The sequence below is a fragment of the Acomys minous genome (assembly GCF_964271855.1).
Source record: "Acomys minous genome assembly, chromosome: 2".
NCBI lineage: Eukaryota > Metazoa > Chordata > Mammalia > Rodentia > Muridae > Acomys > Acomys minous.
The window spans coordinates 77,073,205-77,092,821 of NC_140484.1; the positions used below are offsets into that span (position 1 = coordinate 77,073,205).

Genomic DNA, 19,617 nt, shown 5'->3' on the forward strand with positions numbered 1-19,617 from the left:
ACCCAGACCTAGCCATGGGACAGAACATTCTCCACAGTTAAGTGGAGACCGGGGATTGACTTTCACACGAACTCTGGTGCCCCTTATTTGGCCATGTCCCCTTGATGGGGACACCCGATGGCACTCGGAGGAAGGATAGCAGACTACCAAGAAGAGACTTGATAACCTAGCATCATATTCAAGGGGAGGAGGTCCCCATCAGTCACAGTCATAAGGAAGGGGAATGGGGTGAGAGCGGGAGGGAGGGAAGAATGGGAGGATGCACGGGATGGGATAGCAATCGAGATGTAATATGATTTTATTTTTCAATAAAAAAACATTTAAAAAAGATTACCAAAATAAGACCAGAAAGAGTGGGGAGATACCATTATCAATTGTATAGACATTTAAAAGAATTTGTGAAGGGCTAGAGAGGTGGCCTAGTACTGGCTGCTCTTCCAGAGGATCTGCTTTCCACCCCAGCACCCAGAACCACTTGTAAAACTCCACTTCTAGGAGATTCTTTAACTGGCCTCTGTCGGCACCAGGCACGTAAATGGGTCACATACAAACACACACGAGAAACTCATCCACATAAAATAAAACTAAAAACCTGCTCTATACATTCAGTGAGGAGGAAAAAGTAGCAACATACACACCGAGTTTATATCTTTCAGCTACACCCTTCTCAGACGTCAAGTTGTACTAGGTTTGAAGAAACACGAGTTTATTTGGTTTACTGCTCCGCAAATACTAGCAGAAAAGGAACTGTCGTACGTGCTAGGGCAGCACGGCGATCTCCGTCACCAGCGCTAGCAGTCGCTATGGTAACACGCACTGACTTCCGGAAAGAGTACGGCGGGCAACTAGGGACATTCAGCCTGGTCGCGAGCGCGCTGACGGGGCGGCAAGTGGCGGGTTTGGTGGATTCCGGCAGCAGCCCCGAAGGTGGGGTTGCTCGGAGACCGCGCCATGGACTTCTCCAAGTTCCTGGCCGACGACTTTGACGTGAAGGACTGGATCAATGCAGCCTTCAGAGCCGGCCCCAAAGACGGGGCGGCGGGCAAGGCGGACGGCCACGCAGCCACTCTGGTGATGAAGCTGCAGCTGTTTATCCAGGAGGTGAACCACGCTGTCGAGGGTGAGCAAAGCAGCTCCCACCCCACTGACCGCCCTGGGCGCCCGACTGTCGGGAGCTCTGTGTTAGGTCCGGGCTTCGGGGTTCACTTCTGGCGATGCCGTAACATTTCCTTTAAAACCTAATAAAAAGCTGGGCGTGGTGGCTACAGCCTTTAGTTTTAGCACTGGGGAGGCGGTGGTGGTGGAGGGTCAGGAATTCAAGGCCAGCTTCGGTTGTAAAGTGAGTTCGAGTCCAGCCTGGCCTGTAGGATTCTCTCTCTCTCTCTCTCTCTCTCTCTCTCTCTCTCTCTCTCTCTCTCTCTCTCTCTCTCCCTCCCTCCCTCTCCTGCTCTCTTCTCACATCTCACTCTCTAGACTTATAGTGACTTTCTTTCTGCCTCGATTTCCCTAATTCTGGCACTACAGATACATGTCCCTCAGTCAGCTAAAACCAAGCCCTTCGGGGGTTGGCCTGATTGATGGCTTAGTGACTAAGAACACACACTAGAGAAAGTGACTTTAATTCCCAGCACCTACATCAGGTAGCTCACAAGTATGGGTAACTCCAGTTCCAAGGGGTTCAGTGGCCTCTTTGGGCATGCAAGAGCACTCACATGCACATAACGGACACACAGACACACATAGGTGCACATAATACAAAATAAACCTTGAAAGAAGTTCTTTTGAGGCTGTGGAGTAGAGTCTCGTGTAGCCCATCCTGGCTTTGAACTTGCTGTATGGTGGAGGGTGTCCTTGAACCCTTGATTTTCATGCCTCTGAGTCCGAAGTTCTGGAATTGTAGACATGTCCCATCATGCCTGGCATAAAGGCGCACTTTAGAGACTTTTAAATCGTTTTCTGATCCTAGTATTTAGCAGTATATGGGATCGACACAAATCCATTACATCTTTGTAAACTAAGGAAGATGGGCCATCCTGAATTCCTGAATGAAGACGTTTACCCTATGGGGTGTGTGTGTGTGTGTGTGTGTGTGTGTGTGTGTGTGTATACACTGTGGTCCTTTCATTATTTTTGTCACAGCCTTACTAAGTTTCCTAGGCTGGCCTTGAACTCACTCTGTGCCCTAAGGAAGCCTTGAATTTGCAATCTTGCTTTAGCATCTTACCATCTTGAGTGACTGGAATTACAGGTCTGTGCCACTATGTTCTGCAGATTTATGACTTAACCTCCCCCCCCCCCCCGCCACACACACACACACACACACACACACACACACACACACAGGGTTTCTCTGTGTACAGAGCCCTGGCTGTCCTGGATACCATTTGTAGACCAGGCTGGCTTAAGCTCACAGAGATCCGCTTGCCTCTGCCTCCTGAGTGCACCACCATGCCCAGAATTATGACCATTTTTTAAAATTACATTTATTTGTGTGAGTGTGTGTGTGTGTGAGTGTGTGTGTGTGAGGGGGGGGGGAGAGAGAGAGAGGGAGAGAGAGTATCGATTGGCATGAGTCGGTGTCCCTCCTTGCTCCTTCACTGAGCAGACGACACAGTGCCCCATAGGCTGGGTTTTGGTGCTGTACTTTAGTTTCCAGGGTATATTTTCCCTCAGTCTGTGTGTGTGTGCAGTGAAAGAGCAGGCTGGTGGTTCTCAGTGGCCCTTGGGACCCACATCCTTGTGTTCAGAGGTACTGGGGATGTAGATCTTGGGGCCTGTCCCACACCTGCCAGATGAGAGACTAGGCGGTCCTGAAACATGCGCAGGTCTAAGAACACCGAGCAAACTGGAGACCATGGTGTTCTCACCTCTAGTCTGGTGCAGTGGGCTCCAAGTGCGGCAGCCAGGGCCATTTTATATGAGCATCCTCATGGGTCCCCAGACTTTTACAAGCACCTGGGTTTTGTGTATGATTCTGTTTTCATGTTCATTGGTATGGCAGCCATAGATGCAGGGCGCTGGCATTTACCTTATGAATTTCCAAAAGTTTACACACGTATTAAGGGAGCACGCGAGGCAGGCTTGCTTTCATTGGTAGCTCAGGCTTGTCTCGGTCCTCGGCCTTCGGTTCCATTTTGAAGACTTCCCAGATTCAGAGCATCCCAGGCAGCTCGAAGCTCGAATGGTTTGAGTTCCTAGCCACTCATCTCGACCGCTCTGCGGATAGCGAAGGGTCCGTCTGCAGCATCACTGACGGTCTCCAAGGAGTGGAGACTTGTAGCAGCAATGTGTTTTGAATGAGCACCTGTTAAAGATGTCCGCAACCCAGTTCGTTGATAAATAAAAACAGAACCGTAATTGAGGGACACTTGACACATACACCTGGGTGGTTCTTTAAAGCAGCAGGGAATGTGTGGTAAAACAGGGGTCAGTGAGGGGAGCTCAGCCAGGACCATCACCTCTGCAGAGTGATGAAGGAAACTGCTTCAGAAGCCAGCAAGCAACTTCAACATGACCCAGGGCCAACAGGCTGCAAGAAAGAACGAAGAACATGGGCGTGGTAGCATGTGCCTGTAATGCCAGCTCTCAGGAAGCTTCTTATAATTAGGAAAACTGAACATATTCTAGAAAAGGTTGGAATTGGAGAAAATGTACCCCGGAAAAAGTCCAACAAAATAAAAACTGTGAAAACTAGAAAACAAAAACAACCCCCCCAAAACAAACAAACAAACAAAAAAAAAAACAAAACCAAAAAACCAAACTATGGCAAGCAGATAGGAGCTAAACTCATGTAACTGACAGGTGCGTTGCCACTGAGCTACAGCCCCAGCTTTTGGGGTTTGTATGTTGTGTTGTTTTTGATTTATTTTTCAATATTTATTTTTATTTTAGGTGCATTAGTATTTTGCCTGCATGTATGTCTGTGTGAGGGTGTCAGGTCCCCTGGAACTGGAGTTACAGGCAGGTGTGAGCTGCCATATGGGTGCTGGGAATTGAATTCTGGTCCATTAGAAGAAAAACCTAGTATTCTTAACTGCTGAGCCTTCTCTCCAGTCCTGGGGTTTGTATGTTTTAAGATTTGTTTTCTTTTTTCTTTTTTCTTCCTTCTTTCTTTCTTTCTTTCTTTCTTTCTTTTTTTTCCGAGACAGGCTTTCCCTGTGTAGGCTTGGCTCACTATGTACACCTGGCTGGCCTCTGACTGAGATCTGCCTGCCTCTGCCTCCCGAGTGCTGGGATTAAAGGCATGCACCACCACCGCGCGGCAAGATTTGCTTTCTTTTAAGTGCATGTGTGTACGTGTGCAAATGCACAGAGGCCAGGAGAGAGCTACAGACACCTTGGAGCTAGTTACAGGCATCATCCAAATTCTGCCCTCGGACAGAGCGAGCTGGACTCTGCTCTTAGTCGTGAAGCCATCAGCCCCCAGTTTGCCTTCTTTTTTTAGATAGCGTGTTTATTGATTATTTGGGAATTTCACATAATGAGCCTGAAGCACACTCTCTTTTCAGTCCTCCCAGGTCTTTCCCCAACCCTTGTTACCTCTCCTACCCCAACCCCAGAAAAGAAGAAAAGAAGAGGAAGGAGAAGAAAAACAAGTCCAAGTTGTGTTGGCCATATACTCAACGGAGCATGCTCAAACTCCTGGTGGCCAGCATCTCTAGCACAATTTTTATTTTCGGGACAGAGTTCCAGGGCTGTTCTGGAACTCACTATGTACACCAGGCTGGCCTCTGACTGAGATGTACCTGCCTCTGCCTCCCTAGTGCTGGGACTAAAGGCGAGCCCCACCACCACCCAGCCCCCATCACAGTTTTTAAGAGTTCTCTTCAATGGGTTCCTGTCCAGGCTTACTTTTTTGTGGGGGATAGTGAGGGGGGGGAAGTAGGGTTGTCACAGAAGCCTTCTATGCCCCCTTTCTCAATGTGAGTCTGCAGTCATCGATACCATAAGTTCTGTATTTTTGTTGTTTGTTTTTAAATTTTTATTTATTTATATTTTATGTATGAGTGTTCTGCATGTAACACCTTCAGGCCAGAAAAGGCCATCAGATACATTATAAATGGCAGTGAGTCACCATGAGGTTGCTGGGAATTGAACTCAGGACCTCTGGAAGAGCAAAGGGTGCCCTTAACCTCTGAGCCATCTCTCCAGCCAATAGTGAGACAGGATCTCACTATTGTAAAACAGGCCAACCTGGAACTCACTATGTAGCCTAAGCTGGCATCACTTTTCCCAGTAATTCTCCTGCCTCAGCTTCCTAAGGATTGGGATTACAGGCACACGCAACCGACCGCACCTGTGTCCTTCACTCTTCCTGTTGGTCTTGGGTCAGGTTGGTGCTGATGACTTGTTTCTGAAGCACACAGTTTCACTGTCACTCACGGAGAACATGGTCCTGGCTGAGGTCACCTCTCTGGCCCCTGGTTTGCCACACATTCCCTGACCTGATTGGTAATGCTGTCGGGCGAGTTTCCTCTCTGTCGCCATACGTGTGACTTCCCACCGTATCTGCTCCAGCTTCTATCGCTTGTGCGCATTGCCATTGTTGATTTTTTTTTCTTCTGCAGAAACAAGCCTGCAGGCCCTTCAGAACATGCCCAAAGTGCTCCGCGATGTGGAAGCCCTGAAGCAGGAGGCGTCTTTTCTGAAAGAACAAATGATTCTTGTCAAAGAGGACATTAAAAAATTCGAACAGGACACTTCACAATCGATGCAGGTACCTCGGCTTCCGGCCTCCGTGTGGGTTCGTCTCTCAGCAGGTGTTCTCGCTCACAGGGCGTTTAGAACTCAGATTGGAGAAAAGGGGCCTGAACTGTGCACGCGGTTTCTCTTTCAGGTACTAGTAGAAATCGACCAGGTGAAGTCCAGGATGCAGCTTGCTGCGGAGTCGCTCCAGGAAGCTGACAAGTGGAGCACGCTGAGCGCTGATATCGAGGAGACCTTCAAAACTCAGGTATGTCCCTTTACAGGGCACGGTGCGGGCCATTTAGGGGGGATCTTGGGCCTTAAGGGGTGTCAGCAGCAGCAGCAGCAGACAGAAGCACTCAGGCCAGCCCAGCCCTTCTTCCACCCTCCCCTCCTCCGTGAAGCCCAGGAGGCTTGTACAAGCAGAGAAGGTGGGCTGAGTGTGACTTTGGCAAATTGCTTCGCTTTTCAGAGGCCACGGAAGTGGAAAACAGTAGTGGTTTAGAAACCTGCTTGCAAGATGAAGTGTGTAGTATGAAGGACTGTCATAAAGCAAATTACAACCTGACTCTTCAAGCCCCTAATTCTCTTCTGTAGACACTCAGCAGGTTTGTGCTGCTCCTCTAGTTGTCCCCATGACTCTGCCCACAAACAGCACCAGGGTGTGAGCACCAACGTGCACTTGCTTTGCTTTTCATTCAACAACCAAACCCCCACCCCCATCTCTCTCTCTGAAACTCCCTAGTAGCTGTGGCTGGCACTGAAGTCTTCCAGGTGTGGAGATCTTCTTTTTTTGTTTTTGTTTTAAAGAAATTATTTACTTATTTTGTGTGTTTGGTTTTTGTTGTTGTTGTTTGTTTTTTGTTTTTCCCTGCATGTATATCTGTGCACTGTGTGCTTGCCTAATACCCTCAGAGGCCAAAAGAGAGCATTGGTGCAAGAGGTGTGTTGTAGATGTGTCACTTGAGGCTGGGCTGCTCCGCTCTGGATTTGGACTGGCTGTGGTGTCTGTGGTGGTTGTGGTGTCTATGGTGGTTGTGGCGTCTGTGGTGGTTGTGGTGTCTATGGTGGTTGTGGTGTCTGTGGTGGTTATGGTGTCTATGGTGGTTGTGGTGTCTGTGGTGGTTATGGTGTCTATGGTGGTTGTGGTGTCTATGGTGGTTGTGGTGTCTATGGTGGTTGTGGTGTCTGTGGTGGTTTCCACCTATTGCAAAGAGAAGTGTCCTTGGTGAGGGGTGAAGACACTTATCTGAGGGTGTAAGGACAGACATTTTAGGCTATAGTTGTTGATCTTGGCTTTCAGCTCTTGAACGGGGACATTTCTAGGCTCCTGTCAGTGTCACTGTGAGGACTACACTTGTGAGAGAGCCCCTGCATGGTTTACAGCAGGCAGGGAAAACCAATCAGGGTGAGGGAAGAATGGGACTCAGATCAGCCCCACTTTAGTAAGCAGCGCTGGGCCAGGATTTCTCCCGTCTCACCCAGATCACTTAACGTTAGCCATATTTAATTAAGCACAGCACAGTTTTGGAAAAGTATTCAGATAACAGTTAGCTCAGCCCCGTGAGGACGACAAAGCACTGAAGCTCTCAACGAAGTGCATACGACTTTACCTGTAAGATGAGGTTTGGTGACTTAGGAATAATGTCCTGGGAGGGTGACCGAGGGAGACGTGAGGCCTGGCCCTGAGATAAGTAGAAGCCACTTACGCGGTTGTAAGGTATGAAGGACATCCCTGACAAGGATGGCTTTCATGGCCTAGAAGGGGGAAACTCTGTGGTAAACAAACACAATATCTGGCGGGGGGGGGGGGGTGAGACTACCCAATAGGTAGCAAAGGAGTCCAGGTTTCTAGAAGAAATGGCCAAACATCTTCTCCCTTTAGAGAGATCAGCTGTGTGCTTAATCTTTCCTGGCTTCTCCAGGGCTTATTTGTGTGCACAAGGCCTTCTCGCCCCCTACATTTATTTGAGGGCACAAGGACAAATATTTAGACCGTAATAAGAGATTGTGCTGGTTTAGTGTAGTGGTGGTTGTAGGTTCTCCTCCAAGACCCATGACTTCACCTAACCTGGGCTAGTTGGATAGATCGCCAGTACCAGGCAAGACTTCCCTCTTGTTGAGCGGTCTTATGTCTGGTTAGAGGTGTTGGTTACTGTTACTGCCCCCACTTAGGGTTACCGTGCCGTGCTGGTTGTTGTGGGTCTTAGGCATCATAGCTGGGTAGGACTGTTGTTCGCTTCCTCCCCTGGAAGCAGCATGGTGCCTTCTGTTAACATGAAAGCTAGTCCTCAGGGAGGAGGCTTTCAGGCAGTTCCAGCTCATGGGACTCTGGACCCTGGACCCTGTGTCTTTAGTGCATGGCGTCTTCAGCACTTGGGGCAGCCAAGGGTACTAACAATAACTCATAAAATTTTGGAAGTCCCTTGGGCAGCAACCCTGACCAACAACTCAAAAGAGGGCTTCTCATACCTGGTGTTGGGGATTAGTTAGACAGTCTGTCTATGGCTCTGGGAGGGAACATTGTCAGCCCAGATGGGAAAATTTCATTTAATTGTTCTATCTCTCTACACACACACATATATATATATACATACATGTACTTATGTATAGTGTAGTTATTTTTAGGGAGATGGTTACTAGTTTGATTTTATTCCTTATGACTTTTCAGACATCTTTTCTGTTATTTTACCCTTCTCCTTTCTTCTGTATTTATCTTCCTCTCCCACCTTACCTGGAGTGCCCCACCCCATCCTCCCCAGTCCTATTTTTCCCATTTCCCTTTTCAGATCACTTGTACTCTGCTATTTCCCCCTCCATTGCTCCCTCCCCACCCATTCCCAATGATCCCTTTTTACTCTCCTGGTGTCTGCAGTTACTCCAGGGTATGTAAGATTTGGCACCAGAAACTTCCAATAGGAGGGAAGATGCAATCCTTGTCTTTCTGGGTCTGGGTCACCTCACTCAAAATGATCTTTTCTAGTTCCATCCGTTTACCTGCAAAGTTCATGACTTCACTTTTCTTTACAGCTGAATAGTATTCCATTCTGTATAGGTGCCCTGTTTTCATTATCCATTCATAAATGAAGGACATGCTGGGTGGTGATGGCACATGCCTTTAATCCCAGCCCTCGGGAGGCAGAGGCAGGTGGATCGCTGTGAGTTCGAGGCCAGCCTGGTCTACAAAGTGAGTCCAGGACAGTCACGGCTACACAGAGAAACCCTGTCTCGAAAAACAACAACAACAACAACAAAAAACAAATAAATGAAGGCCATTTAGGTTGTTTCCTTTTCTTGGCTGTTGTGGACACAGCAACAATGAAAATGGCTGAGCAAATACCTATGCAATAGGATAGTAAGTCTTTTGGGCATTATGCCAGCAAGCGGTGTAGCTGGGTTGTATGGTCAGTTTGCTGTTAGTGTTTTGGGAGTTCTCCACACTGATTTCCATAGTTTGCATGCAGGAATTTACAAACCCTCCAGCAGTGAATGAGGGCTCCCTTCCCTACAGCCCTCCAGCCTTCGTTGTTGGTTGTTAGGCTGATCTTTGCTGTTCTGACTGGGGTGAGGTGAGTTCTCATAATTCTTTTGATTTGCATTTCCCTAATTACTAGGGATAATGAATATTTTTGAGATACTTCTTAGCTATTTTCCCCTCTTCTTTCGAGAGCTTTCTGTCTCTCTGTTCAGGCTGTCTCTCAGACCGGGTCTCAGGTCTCCCAGGCTGGCCCTGACTTCGGATCCTTCTGCATCTACTTCCCAAGTGCTCAGATTACAGGCTCGCGCAACAGACGCCAGAATGCCTCGAGTTCTTTTGTTTTTAGTTTAGTTTAGTTTTGTTTTTGAGGTAGAGTCTCAGTTGGCCTGTAACTCGCTGTGTAGACCAGGCTGGCCTCTATCTAACTCACAGAGATCCTCCTGCCTTTGCCTCCTGAATGCTGACATTAAATGTACACTATCATGCCCAGCCTCAGATTAGTTCTTTAAGACAGATTTGTAGAAAAGAAAACACCAGGTTAAGGGATGTGATTTCTTGTTTCCATTAGTGCTGGAGATGAAACCCAGGGCCTAGAACAAGCGAGACCAGCACCACACCGCTGAGTTACATCCCTGACCCTGTGAAGACTTTGTTGTTTACTATTGTGTGTGCGTGTGCGCATGTGTGCACGTGCATGATCTGCATGCGCGCCGGTATGTACATGCCACAGCACCCATATATGGAGGCCAGCAGGCCTCTTTTAGAAGTCTGTTCTCTCTTTCCACCGTAGGTTCCAGGGTTCGCACTCAGGGTGGCAGGTTTGGACAGCTGACCCCCACCCCCATCCTGTGAATATTTTTAAGACTCTTGACCCATTGTTAAATCGCCACCTAGTAAGATAATATACATTTTAAAATATTTTATTATTATTTACATGTGTGTGTGACTGCATGTACTTGTGGGTGTGCAGGTCAGAAGACCAGGTCAGGATCCTGGAGCTCAGTTAAAGGCCGCTGTGAGCCTCCCAGTGTGGGTGCCGGGATCTGAACTCGAGTCCTCTACTGAGCAGCAAGCCCTCCTAACCACAGAGCCATCTCCTTACACCAGACATTGCATCTATGATTCCAGACAGATTGGTTTTTTTGCTTTCTTTTGTATTTTTGTTTTGCATCCTTACCAAAAATAGCCATTTTGTTACTTTCCCAATTAGAAGAAAATGGTACTTCCTTGTTTTAATTTTTGTTTATTTTGGTACTGACAGTGTTAAACATAACTTTTATGTGCCTTTTTATTTTTATGAATTACTTTTTTAAACTGAAAAAGTCTTTTAAATTGTGTGTGTATGTGTGTGTATATTGTGTGTGTATGTGTGTGTGTGTGTGTGTGTGTGTGCATGTGTACACAAGCAACTGTATCACTGTATACATGGTGACTCTAGAAGAGTCAGCTCTTTCCTTCAATCCTGGGGACCTTGGGAGGGGCAAACTCAGCATATTCAGCTTGTTGGTAAGCTGAATCCTTGAATCATCTCTCTAACCCCAAAGAGGTGCCTTCTAATCTATTTTCTGGGTTTCCCGTTGAGATATTGGGGGTCTTAAAATAAGTGTCCTCTGTTTTGTCACTATATAGGACATTGCTGTGATTTCTGCAAAGCTGACTGGAATGCAGAACAGCTTGACGATGCTTGTGGACACTCCAGATTACTCAGAAAAGTGTGTGCACCTGGAGGCGCTGAAGAACAGGCTAGAAGCCCTGGCCAGCCCCCAGATCGTAGCAGCGTTCACCGCTCAGTCTATAGGTGAGTGTGGCATGTTTCAACTGCATGTACCTCTCAGTGTAAGTATAAGGCTGTGTTGATTGAATTGCTGTGTTAATTGAATTGTGTGGATTGCAGATAAATGTAACTTCATAATGCGGCCAGATTTTTAAGATTTTATACAAATGTTTCCTGACATACAGAATAGTTGAAACAGGTACCTCGCAGATGGCCTCTAGGTCCCGGCATTGTGATTTTCCTATGCTACCTCCCCATGCTTGGGGCATCCCAGGCCTGGCAAGCGCCTGGCACAGGCTCCACGGCCCGGCAAGTGCCTGCCACAGGCTCCACAGCAGCCTGACATTTGCTTTATCACATGTCTGTTGCTCTTTCTTACTGTTTCTTTTTCTTTTATTGTTGTTGTTTATTTGGCGGCTGTGCGACTGACTGCAGCTCCAGCTCCTCTTGGTCTTTTGTGTGGGAAGTCTGTGCTATGAGGAAAAGCAGGGCTTTGTGCATGCTAAACAGTCACATTACTACTCCTTTTTTTGTTTTTTGTTTTTTCAAGACAGGGTTTTTCTGTGTAGCCCTGGCTGTCCTTGAATTTGCTCTGTAGACCAGGCTGGCCTCAAACTCATAGAGATTCACCTGAGTGCTTACATTAAAGGCATGCGCCAGCACGACTGGGCGCATCCACGTTACTTCTAATCTGCACTTGTAGCCCGCTGCTGACTCTTTTCAAAGTGAGGTGCAGCCGTCAGCGTGCTTCACTTCTACATACTCCATCCTCACAAGTACCAGCCAGTCCAGAAGTGACAGCAGTGGAGCTGCCCTTTTTCCCGTCTTGAGACAGGGTCCCACTGTGTAGCCTTTGCTAGGCTGGAACGTGAGATGTAGAACAGGCTAGCCCCCAAGTAATAGTGATCCAACCTCCTCTGCGTCCCAAGTGATAGTGATCCAACTGCTTCTGCATCCCAAGTAATAGTGATCCAACCGCCTCTGCGTCCCAAGTAATAGTGATCCAACTGCCTCTGCGTCCCGAGTAATAGTGATCCAACCGCCTCTGCGTCCCAAGTAATAGTGATCCAACCGCCTCTGCGTCCCGAGTAATAGTGATACAACCGCCTCTGCGTCCCAAGTAATAGTGATCCAACCGCCTCTGCGTCCCGAGTAATAGTGATCCAACCGCCTCTGCGTCCCGAGTAATAGTGATACAACCGCCTCTGCGTCCCAAGTAATAGTGATCCAACCGCCTCTGTGTCCCAAGTAATAGTGATCCAACTGCCTCTGCGTCCCGAGTAATAGTGATCCAACTGCCTCTGCGTCCCGAGTAATAATGATCCAACTGCCTCTGCGTCCCAAGCGCTGAGACTAGAGATGGTGCGCCAGCACAGAGGCCACTCCTGCCATTTGCTGGTCCTGTCAGCTGTTTATGGTCTGTGTTCACTCTGCTGCTCACGTGTGATGAGATTCCCTCTCTTCTGAGTTCCATGTCCTCTTGAACTTACCCTGTTGAAAGCCCCAGCAGCCATTTCTTCAGCAGACTTGAAGGCCTGCTGTCAGCCTGCGTCTTCCTATCTTTGAAGCCATCGATGGTCAACAGTGGTGTTTTGCAATCTCTCTCCTGTTCTGAAAACACTGTCTCCTCTTGGCTTCTGAGTTGCAGCATTCGTTTTGCTGATGACAGCGTGTTTCTAATGATGAACTTAGGGTGGTTTAAGAGCTGTGATTCTTCAGCTTGCTTTAGGTAGAGTGGGTATGCTGACATCAGCTTTCAGCAGAAAGTTATATTAATAAGCCACACAATTATAAACATGAATGTACAGGTGGTTTGAACATATGAATCATTGTCATGTATAAATGTTATAAAATTTCAGTGTATTCGGTTTGACTATATAATATTTTTTTTATTAAATAAGGACATTATTGAGAACAAAATAAAACCTGTTCCAGCTCTGTACTTAAAGTGTATAACATGCTGATGTAATACATAGTCTAATTACCATGATCAAAGGAGTACATCTGTCACACACAATTGTCCCTTTCTTTTTATGGTAAGAACAGTAATGATCTAGTCTGAGCAAATCGCAAGTCTATTATACATTATTATTAGCTGTAGTCACTGTGCTACAACACATACCTGAGAGCTGCTGCCCTTTGACCGAGGTCGCCCCTTTCCCGTCCTCCCCACAGCAGCCTCCGTTTTGCTTTCTTCTAAACTCAGCTTTTGAAATTCCATGTATAAATGCGATCATACTTGATTTCTCTTCTCACTCTGGCGTGGTGCTTTCCAGGTCCTTCTGCGTAGTTGCAAATGGCAGGCTTTCTCTCTGGTTGATGGCTGAAGAGAGAGAGATTGCCCTGCTGTGCCTCCAAATTGATGGGCACTGCACCTAGGCCTTGTGCATGCTGGGCAGGCACTCCACCATGGGACTCCATCTCTGTCCCCAGGCGAGTGCTTTAGTAGTTAAGCTGGGACCAGAGTGTAACACAGGACTGCACTGAAGCTCCGTGGGTAGCCAGGTGCTCAGCGTGTGGGAAAGCAGCTTAACCTCCCATCTCTGGTGGCCCTGCTCTCCCTCATGAGATGTCTCTTCATGGTCAGGGCCCAGGAAGGTTGCGCCTTCCTTAGTCTAGTGGTGAAGCCACATCACAGCTGGGGCTCTACACCAGGGGTGTAACTCAGTGGTAGAGCTCTCACCTGGTGTATACAGAGCCTCGGCCTTAGTGCCTAGCACTACCAGAAAAACAAACCCAAGAAAATACCCTTTGCTTAATTTGTAAGTTTTAGTAGGATTTGTTGATGGTGGTTTTTTTTTTTAAATCTATTTTATTTGGGTTTTTATATCTACCACTCTTCTCTGCCCTAATCTCTTCCAACACCCCGACACCAGGTAGGAGAAAGCTAGTGGGGAGAGGGGGCATTGAGATCTTTTTAGACTTCTTCCTGCTGATTAGGGACTTTGAGTTCCTTGGGGCAATTCCAATCTTTGTCAGGATATCTCTAATTTGTTCTTATTGTCTCTTTTGTCACCACCGCTTGACAAGCCATCGACAGCAGCAGGAGCAGCATGCCTCCTCTCTTTGGGCTCCGGTTACATTATACACTCCCTAGAGTCCCTAGAATTGTCTTTAGCACGCGGAATCACACCCCTGCCAGAGCACAGGCTCTGCTGCCGTGGACAGGCTAGTGCAGCCCTATATCTCACACCTGAGAGTAAAACAAAAACATGTTTATAGCATAGAACTGGGTTTTTAAAGACACCAACGTTCTCACTACATTTGTGTGTGTGGAGTTATTCAGGTTTTTGTGTGTGGGAACATGTCCACACAGTTTATTTCACTCCTTTTCCAACCTGGATGTCTTATTTTCCTCGCCTACCCACTCTGATTAGGATGTCCAGTATCATGTTGGATATAACTAGAGTAGGTAGACTTTTTTGTTCCTTTAAAAAATTATTTTTAGATGTATTTCTAAATTTTATGCTATGACTGTTTCACTTGTGTGTGTGCATGTGCACAGTTTGCATGCCTGTTTCCCACGGAGGTCAGAGGAAGGCATCAGCCCCTGAGCTGTAATTCCGGATGGTTGTGGGCCACCGTATAGGCTGTAACCCAACCCTAGTCAGGCCTCCACAAGAGCAGCAAATGCTTTTTGCTGCTGAGCACCTCTCTGGTTCCTTGTTCCTTATCTTTACAACTGAGTATTTTGTGGTGGCTGTTATTATGATAAGGCAGTTTCTTTCCATTCCTAGATGATTGAGTGTTTTTATCATGAAAGAATGTTGAGTTTGGCTCTGGAGGTTAAGAGGGCTTGTTGCTTTGCAGAGGCATGGAGTTCAGTTCCCAGGATCCTTACCAGGCAGCTCACAGTCACCTGCACCTCCAGCACCAGGTAGCCCACACAGGCACGCACATACGTGTGCACAGACACATGTAAACAAAAATAAGTGTTTTTTAAAAATTGTTGAGTTTTGGGCTGGAGAGATGGCTCAGTGGTTAAGAGCACTGACTGTTCTTCCAAAGGTCATGAGTTCAATTCCCAGCAACCACATGGTGGCTCACAACCATCTATAATGTGATCTGATGCCCTCCTCTGGCCTACAGGTGTACATGCAGGCAAAGCTCTGTATACATAATAATAAATAAATAAATCTTTAAAAAAAATAAATAAATAAAAATTGTTGAGTTTTATAAAATACTTTTCTTCATCAATTGAGATGGTCATTATCTTCCCTTGCTTTGGTAATGTAGTATAGTGCACTACATTATAGTATATTAATTATTTTTTTTCTTAAGACAGGATCTTACTGTATAGCTTGAAGCTCACTATATGGAATAAGCTAGCTTTGAACTCACAGAGATTTGTCTGCCTCTACCTCCTGAGTGCTGGATTAAATACCCCTACATTGATTGACTCTGTTGAGCCATCTTTGCTCTCAAGGATTTCCCACTTAGTCATGGGGTATAATCCTTTTTGTTTTTGTCCTCCCCCCCCCCCCATGTACACCAGCAGGCCAGAAGAAGGCATCAGATTACATTATAGATGGTTGTAAGCCACCATGTGGTTGCTGGGAATTGAACTCATGACCTCTAGAGGAACAGTCAGTGCCCTTAACCTCTGTGCCATCTCTCCAGCCCCTTATTTTTGTTTTTCAAGACAGGGTTTCTCTATGTTATATTGGCTGTCCTGGACTTTCTTTGTAGACCAGGCTGGCCTGGAACTCACAGCAATCCACCTGCCTCTGCCTCCCTAGTGCTGGGATTAAAGGTGTGCGCCACCATGCCCTGCTACAATTCTTTTTTTGGGGGGGGGGGATGTTGTTTGTTTGTTTGTTTGTTTTGTTTTGTTTGAGACAGGGTCTCTCTATGTAGCTTTGGCTGCCCTGGAACTCACTCTGCAGACCAGGCTAGCTTCAAACAGCGATCCACCTACCTCTACCTCCCCAGTGCTAGGATTAAAGGCGTGGGTTTTTTGTTTTTGTTTTTTTGAGACAGGGTTTCTCTGTGTATAGTTCTGGCTGTCCTGGAACTTGCTTTGTAGACCAGGCTGGCCTCAAATTCACAAAGGTCGGGTGAATTTGAGTTGTTAAGGTTTGTCTGTCTTTCTTTTCTTTTCTTTTCTTTTCCTTCCTTTCTTTCTTTCTTTCTTTCTTTCTTTCTTTCTTAAAGACAGTGTATAGTGTGTAGTCCAGGCTGGCCATCATTATGTGATGATGATAACTGTGCCCTTCACTCTTTTCCATGTGCATGCATGTCACTCATGTGTGTAGAAGCTAGAGGACAGCTTTTGGTGGTCTGTCTGTCCTTCCTCTTTGCTTCTGGGTGGAGTCTCCCTGTTTCTGCTCTGCACACTGTGGGCCAGCTGGCTGGAGAGCTTCTGAGCAGTTCTCTTGTCTTTCTCCAAACTCACCGGGATTGCACTGCACACCCCTTCACACTCACCGGGATTGCACTGCACACCCCTTCACACTCACCGGGATTGCACTGCACACCCCTTCACACTCACTGGGATTGCACTGCACACCCCTTCGCACTCACCGGGATTGCACTGCACACCCCTTCGCACTCACCGGGATTGCACTGCACACCCCTTCGCACTCACCGGGATTGCACTGCACACCCCTTCGCACTCACCGGGATTGCTCCTGCACACCTCTTCACACCCAGAGGGTCAAGCCAGCATGTGCAGTGCTGAACTTGCTGAGTGAGCTTCTGGCCTGACCTTGAACTTTCTGTTTTTTAATTTTAATGTGCATTGGTGTTTGGCTGCACATCTGTCTGTGTGAGGGTGTCAGATACCCTGGAACTGAAGTTATAGTTGTGAGCTGCCATTTGGGTGCTGGGAATTGAACCAAGATCCTCTGGAAGAGCAGCCAGTGCTCTTAACCACTGAACCATCACTCCAGCCCCGACCTTGAGCTTCTGATCCTCCTGTTTCCGCCTCCTGAGTGCAGTGATGTCAAGTGCACACAAACAGTCTTATGTGGTGCTTAGGATCAAGCCCCTTTCTTCTATCCTCTTTTCTGTTTGCTTTTTTGAGACAGAGCCTTGCTGTGTAGCTCTGTCTAGCCAGAAAGTTGCTGTGCAGACCGGGCTGGTCTCACACTTGGAACAATACAATGTGCCCGGCTTAGCAGATCTTTGGGATTCAGTTTTGGTAGTTTGTGTGTTTGGAGGAATTTTATCATCTTCATCAAGGATCATCTGATGTGTTGTTTTATAATAGTCCGAAGTTCTTTCCTATTGTCCTTTCAATAATATCATTTTGGTTTTCATTTCTCATTTAAATGTTCTCATTTAAGCATTCTTATTTTGTTGCTTTTGTTTTTTAACTTAGGGGGTCTAGGTAGATTTTTCAGTTTGCTGCCTTGTTCAGACTTCTGGCTTCACTGATCTCCTTTTCTGTTTCCCTGTTCTCTACGCGCCCCATCTCCCTTCTGCTCCCCGCTTTCCTTTGTCCTTCTTGTGGTTTGTTTGAAGTAATCTCATTACATCACCACGCAGCCCTGCGTGGCCTTAAACTCAGTCCTCCTGCCTCTGCCCTCACCCCTGGCAGTGCTGCTTACTTCTTTTAGTATAATTCCGTGTGCTTCTAGAAACAGTGTTTTGTGATAATTTAGCAAGAAACAGTGAGACAAGACAGGACGTCACAGCTTCATGTGGCTTCTCTGTGTGGGAAAGAACAAGTGGTTACCTAAAGAGCCTGATACGGTAAGTGCAGTGTGACCCATTCTGTGAGGGGAGGTATGGCGGGGAGCCTAGTTTAGGTTGACTAGTTAGGACCCAGGAGACCACCGAGACCATAAGAGGCACCGAGGCCAGAGGTGGTAAAGGGTGAGCTGTTTGTGGCATCTGACAGAAGGCTTGCTTGTTCACTCACATTAGTGGAGTTGGATGAAATGGCTGTTTTTGTGAATGAGAACAATTGAAAGTCGGCGCTGCATGCGCTGGAGGTTGATGAATGAGATGAGTGACAGGCAGTTCGTGATTTGGTGCAGGGCCAGGACTAGGTAAGGGAAGTAGGTGAACTTTTGGACAACTCTGGGCCTCAGGGCCTCCTTAAATTTTACACCCCAGGTTTGGTATGAGCCCTGCTTTCATCTGTTTACCACAGCCTCATGCACTGGTTATTGCACTCCTCCTGTTGCTTTATCAGAATAAAATTATTTTATTCTTTTACATGTATGGGTATGTGCCTGCTCTGGGCGCCATGTTTGTGCCTGGTGCTCACAGAGGCCAGAAGCTCTAGTGTCTAGGTGGGGAGAGGCATTGGATCCTTAGAGCTGGAGTTACAGATGCTTGCAAGTTGCCATGTAGGTGCTAAGAATCAAACTCAGGTCCTCTGTAGGAGCAGCCAGCGCAGCTGAGTGTGGTGGTGCACACCTTTAATCCCAGCACTTGGGAGGTAGAGGCAGGCGGATGGGATCACTGTGAATTTGAGGCTGGTATACAAAGCAAGGTTACACAGCTACACAGAGAAACCCTGTCTCTAAAAACAAAACAAAACAAAACAACAACAACAACAACAAAAAAGAGCGGCCAGTGCTCTTACCCTCTAAGCCATCTCTCCAGACCCTGTATGTGTTGCTTTTTTAGATAGGGGCTTGTATGTAGTGGCAGCCTCCTGAGTGTTAGAATAGCAGGCACTAATCTTAGCGGTGTTAATGGTGTTTGATGCTTTATTTTAATAAGCTTAGGCTAGCAGTGTCTGGTACTGAGTCCCCATGTTCTGCCCTTATTTCTTTTGCTTATAATTCTCTTGTTTTGAATTAAAGCACTCATCTCAGGTCAGTAGATACTTCTGAATATAATGGCATATATCGGAATTTATCAGAGTGAGTTGCTTTCCTTGGCTGCCCTGGGGACCTGCTAACAGTACCTGCACATTTTCTGTTCCTTAGATCAGTCGAAACTATTTGTGAAGGTGTTTACTGAAATTGACCGGATGCCCCAGCTGCTTGCGTACTACTACAAGTGTCACAAGGTAAGCACTGGGGGTGATTATGACTGTGGAGGGTCACTAGCACTGGGCCGAATAGGCAAAGGCAAAATTTGCCTCTTTGCCCTTTAGTCATGTGTCTTTCTATTAAAGCCAGTAGGGGGTGCTCTTGATCCACTCAATAGGTGTCACTTGGAACAAGTCAGTGGGGTTTCCGCCTGGATTGATTCACAGACTTAAAACATTGTTTTAATTTGTTCCTATTTTTTTGTTTTTTGTTTTTTAAAGGATAGTTATGTCTAAGGCTTCACATTAGCAAGCCATAATAATTTTATGTTTTCAAGGGTTAGGCTGACAGCCTGCAGCTTGCTGGGTTCACCTTAATTCAAACACAGTTTTCATGTTGTTGTTTTACTTGTTTATTATTTATTATTATTGTTGTGTGGCGCATGTGTGCGTACACAGGCGTGCCATGGTGCACGTGTCGGTAAGAGGACAGTGTTACGGAATCTGCTTTCCTTCAACCTTTCTGTGGGTTCCAGGGTCACCAAGGTTCCAGGGAACTGTCTTTACACAGTGAGTCATCATGGTGGCCCGCGTGTGTTTAAATCATAGGTGGAGGGCACAGAGTGTCAGCACACACTGATGGCCACTTTGAGGGCTCTTTAGGAGAGTGCAGAGTGCCCTGCGGAAGGACAGTGGTGCACTTTGGGGTGAGGTCAGAGGAGACAGTGATGCCTGGAGGGCGACAAATTC

The 19,617-nt window shown here is 46.9% G+C and overlaps 1 protein-coding gene across 1 annotated transcript in view; it reads left to right on the forward strand.

The window, feature by feature from the left end:
* The first annotated feature begins 831 nt into the window (after positions 1 to 831).
* The window catches only part of COG7 (component of oligomeric golgi complex 7), a 62,125-nt gene continuing 43,339 nt past the window's right edge, over positions 832 to 19,617 (forward strand). The window contains exons 1-5 of the mRNA XM_084773568.1: positions 832 to 1,120; positions 5,568 to 5,716; positions 5,837 to 5,953; positions 10,793 to 10,961; positions 18,824 to 18,906. Of these exons, the coding sequence (XP_084629694.1) occupies positions 952 to 1,120; positions 5,568 to 5,716; positions 5,837 to 5,953; positions 10,793 to 10,961; positions 18,824 to 18,906 (687 nt within the window). The 5' untranslated portion in view covers positions 832 to 951. The remainder of the gene's footprint in view (positions 1,121 to 5,567; positions 5,717 to 5,836; positions 5,954 to 10,792; positions 10,962 to 18,823; positions 18,907 to 19,617) is intronic.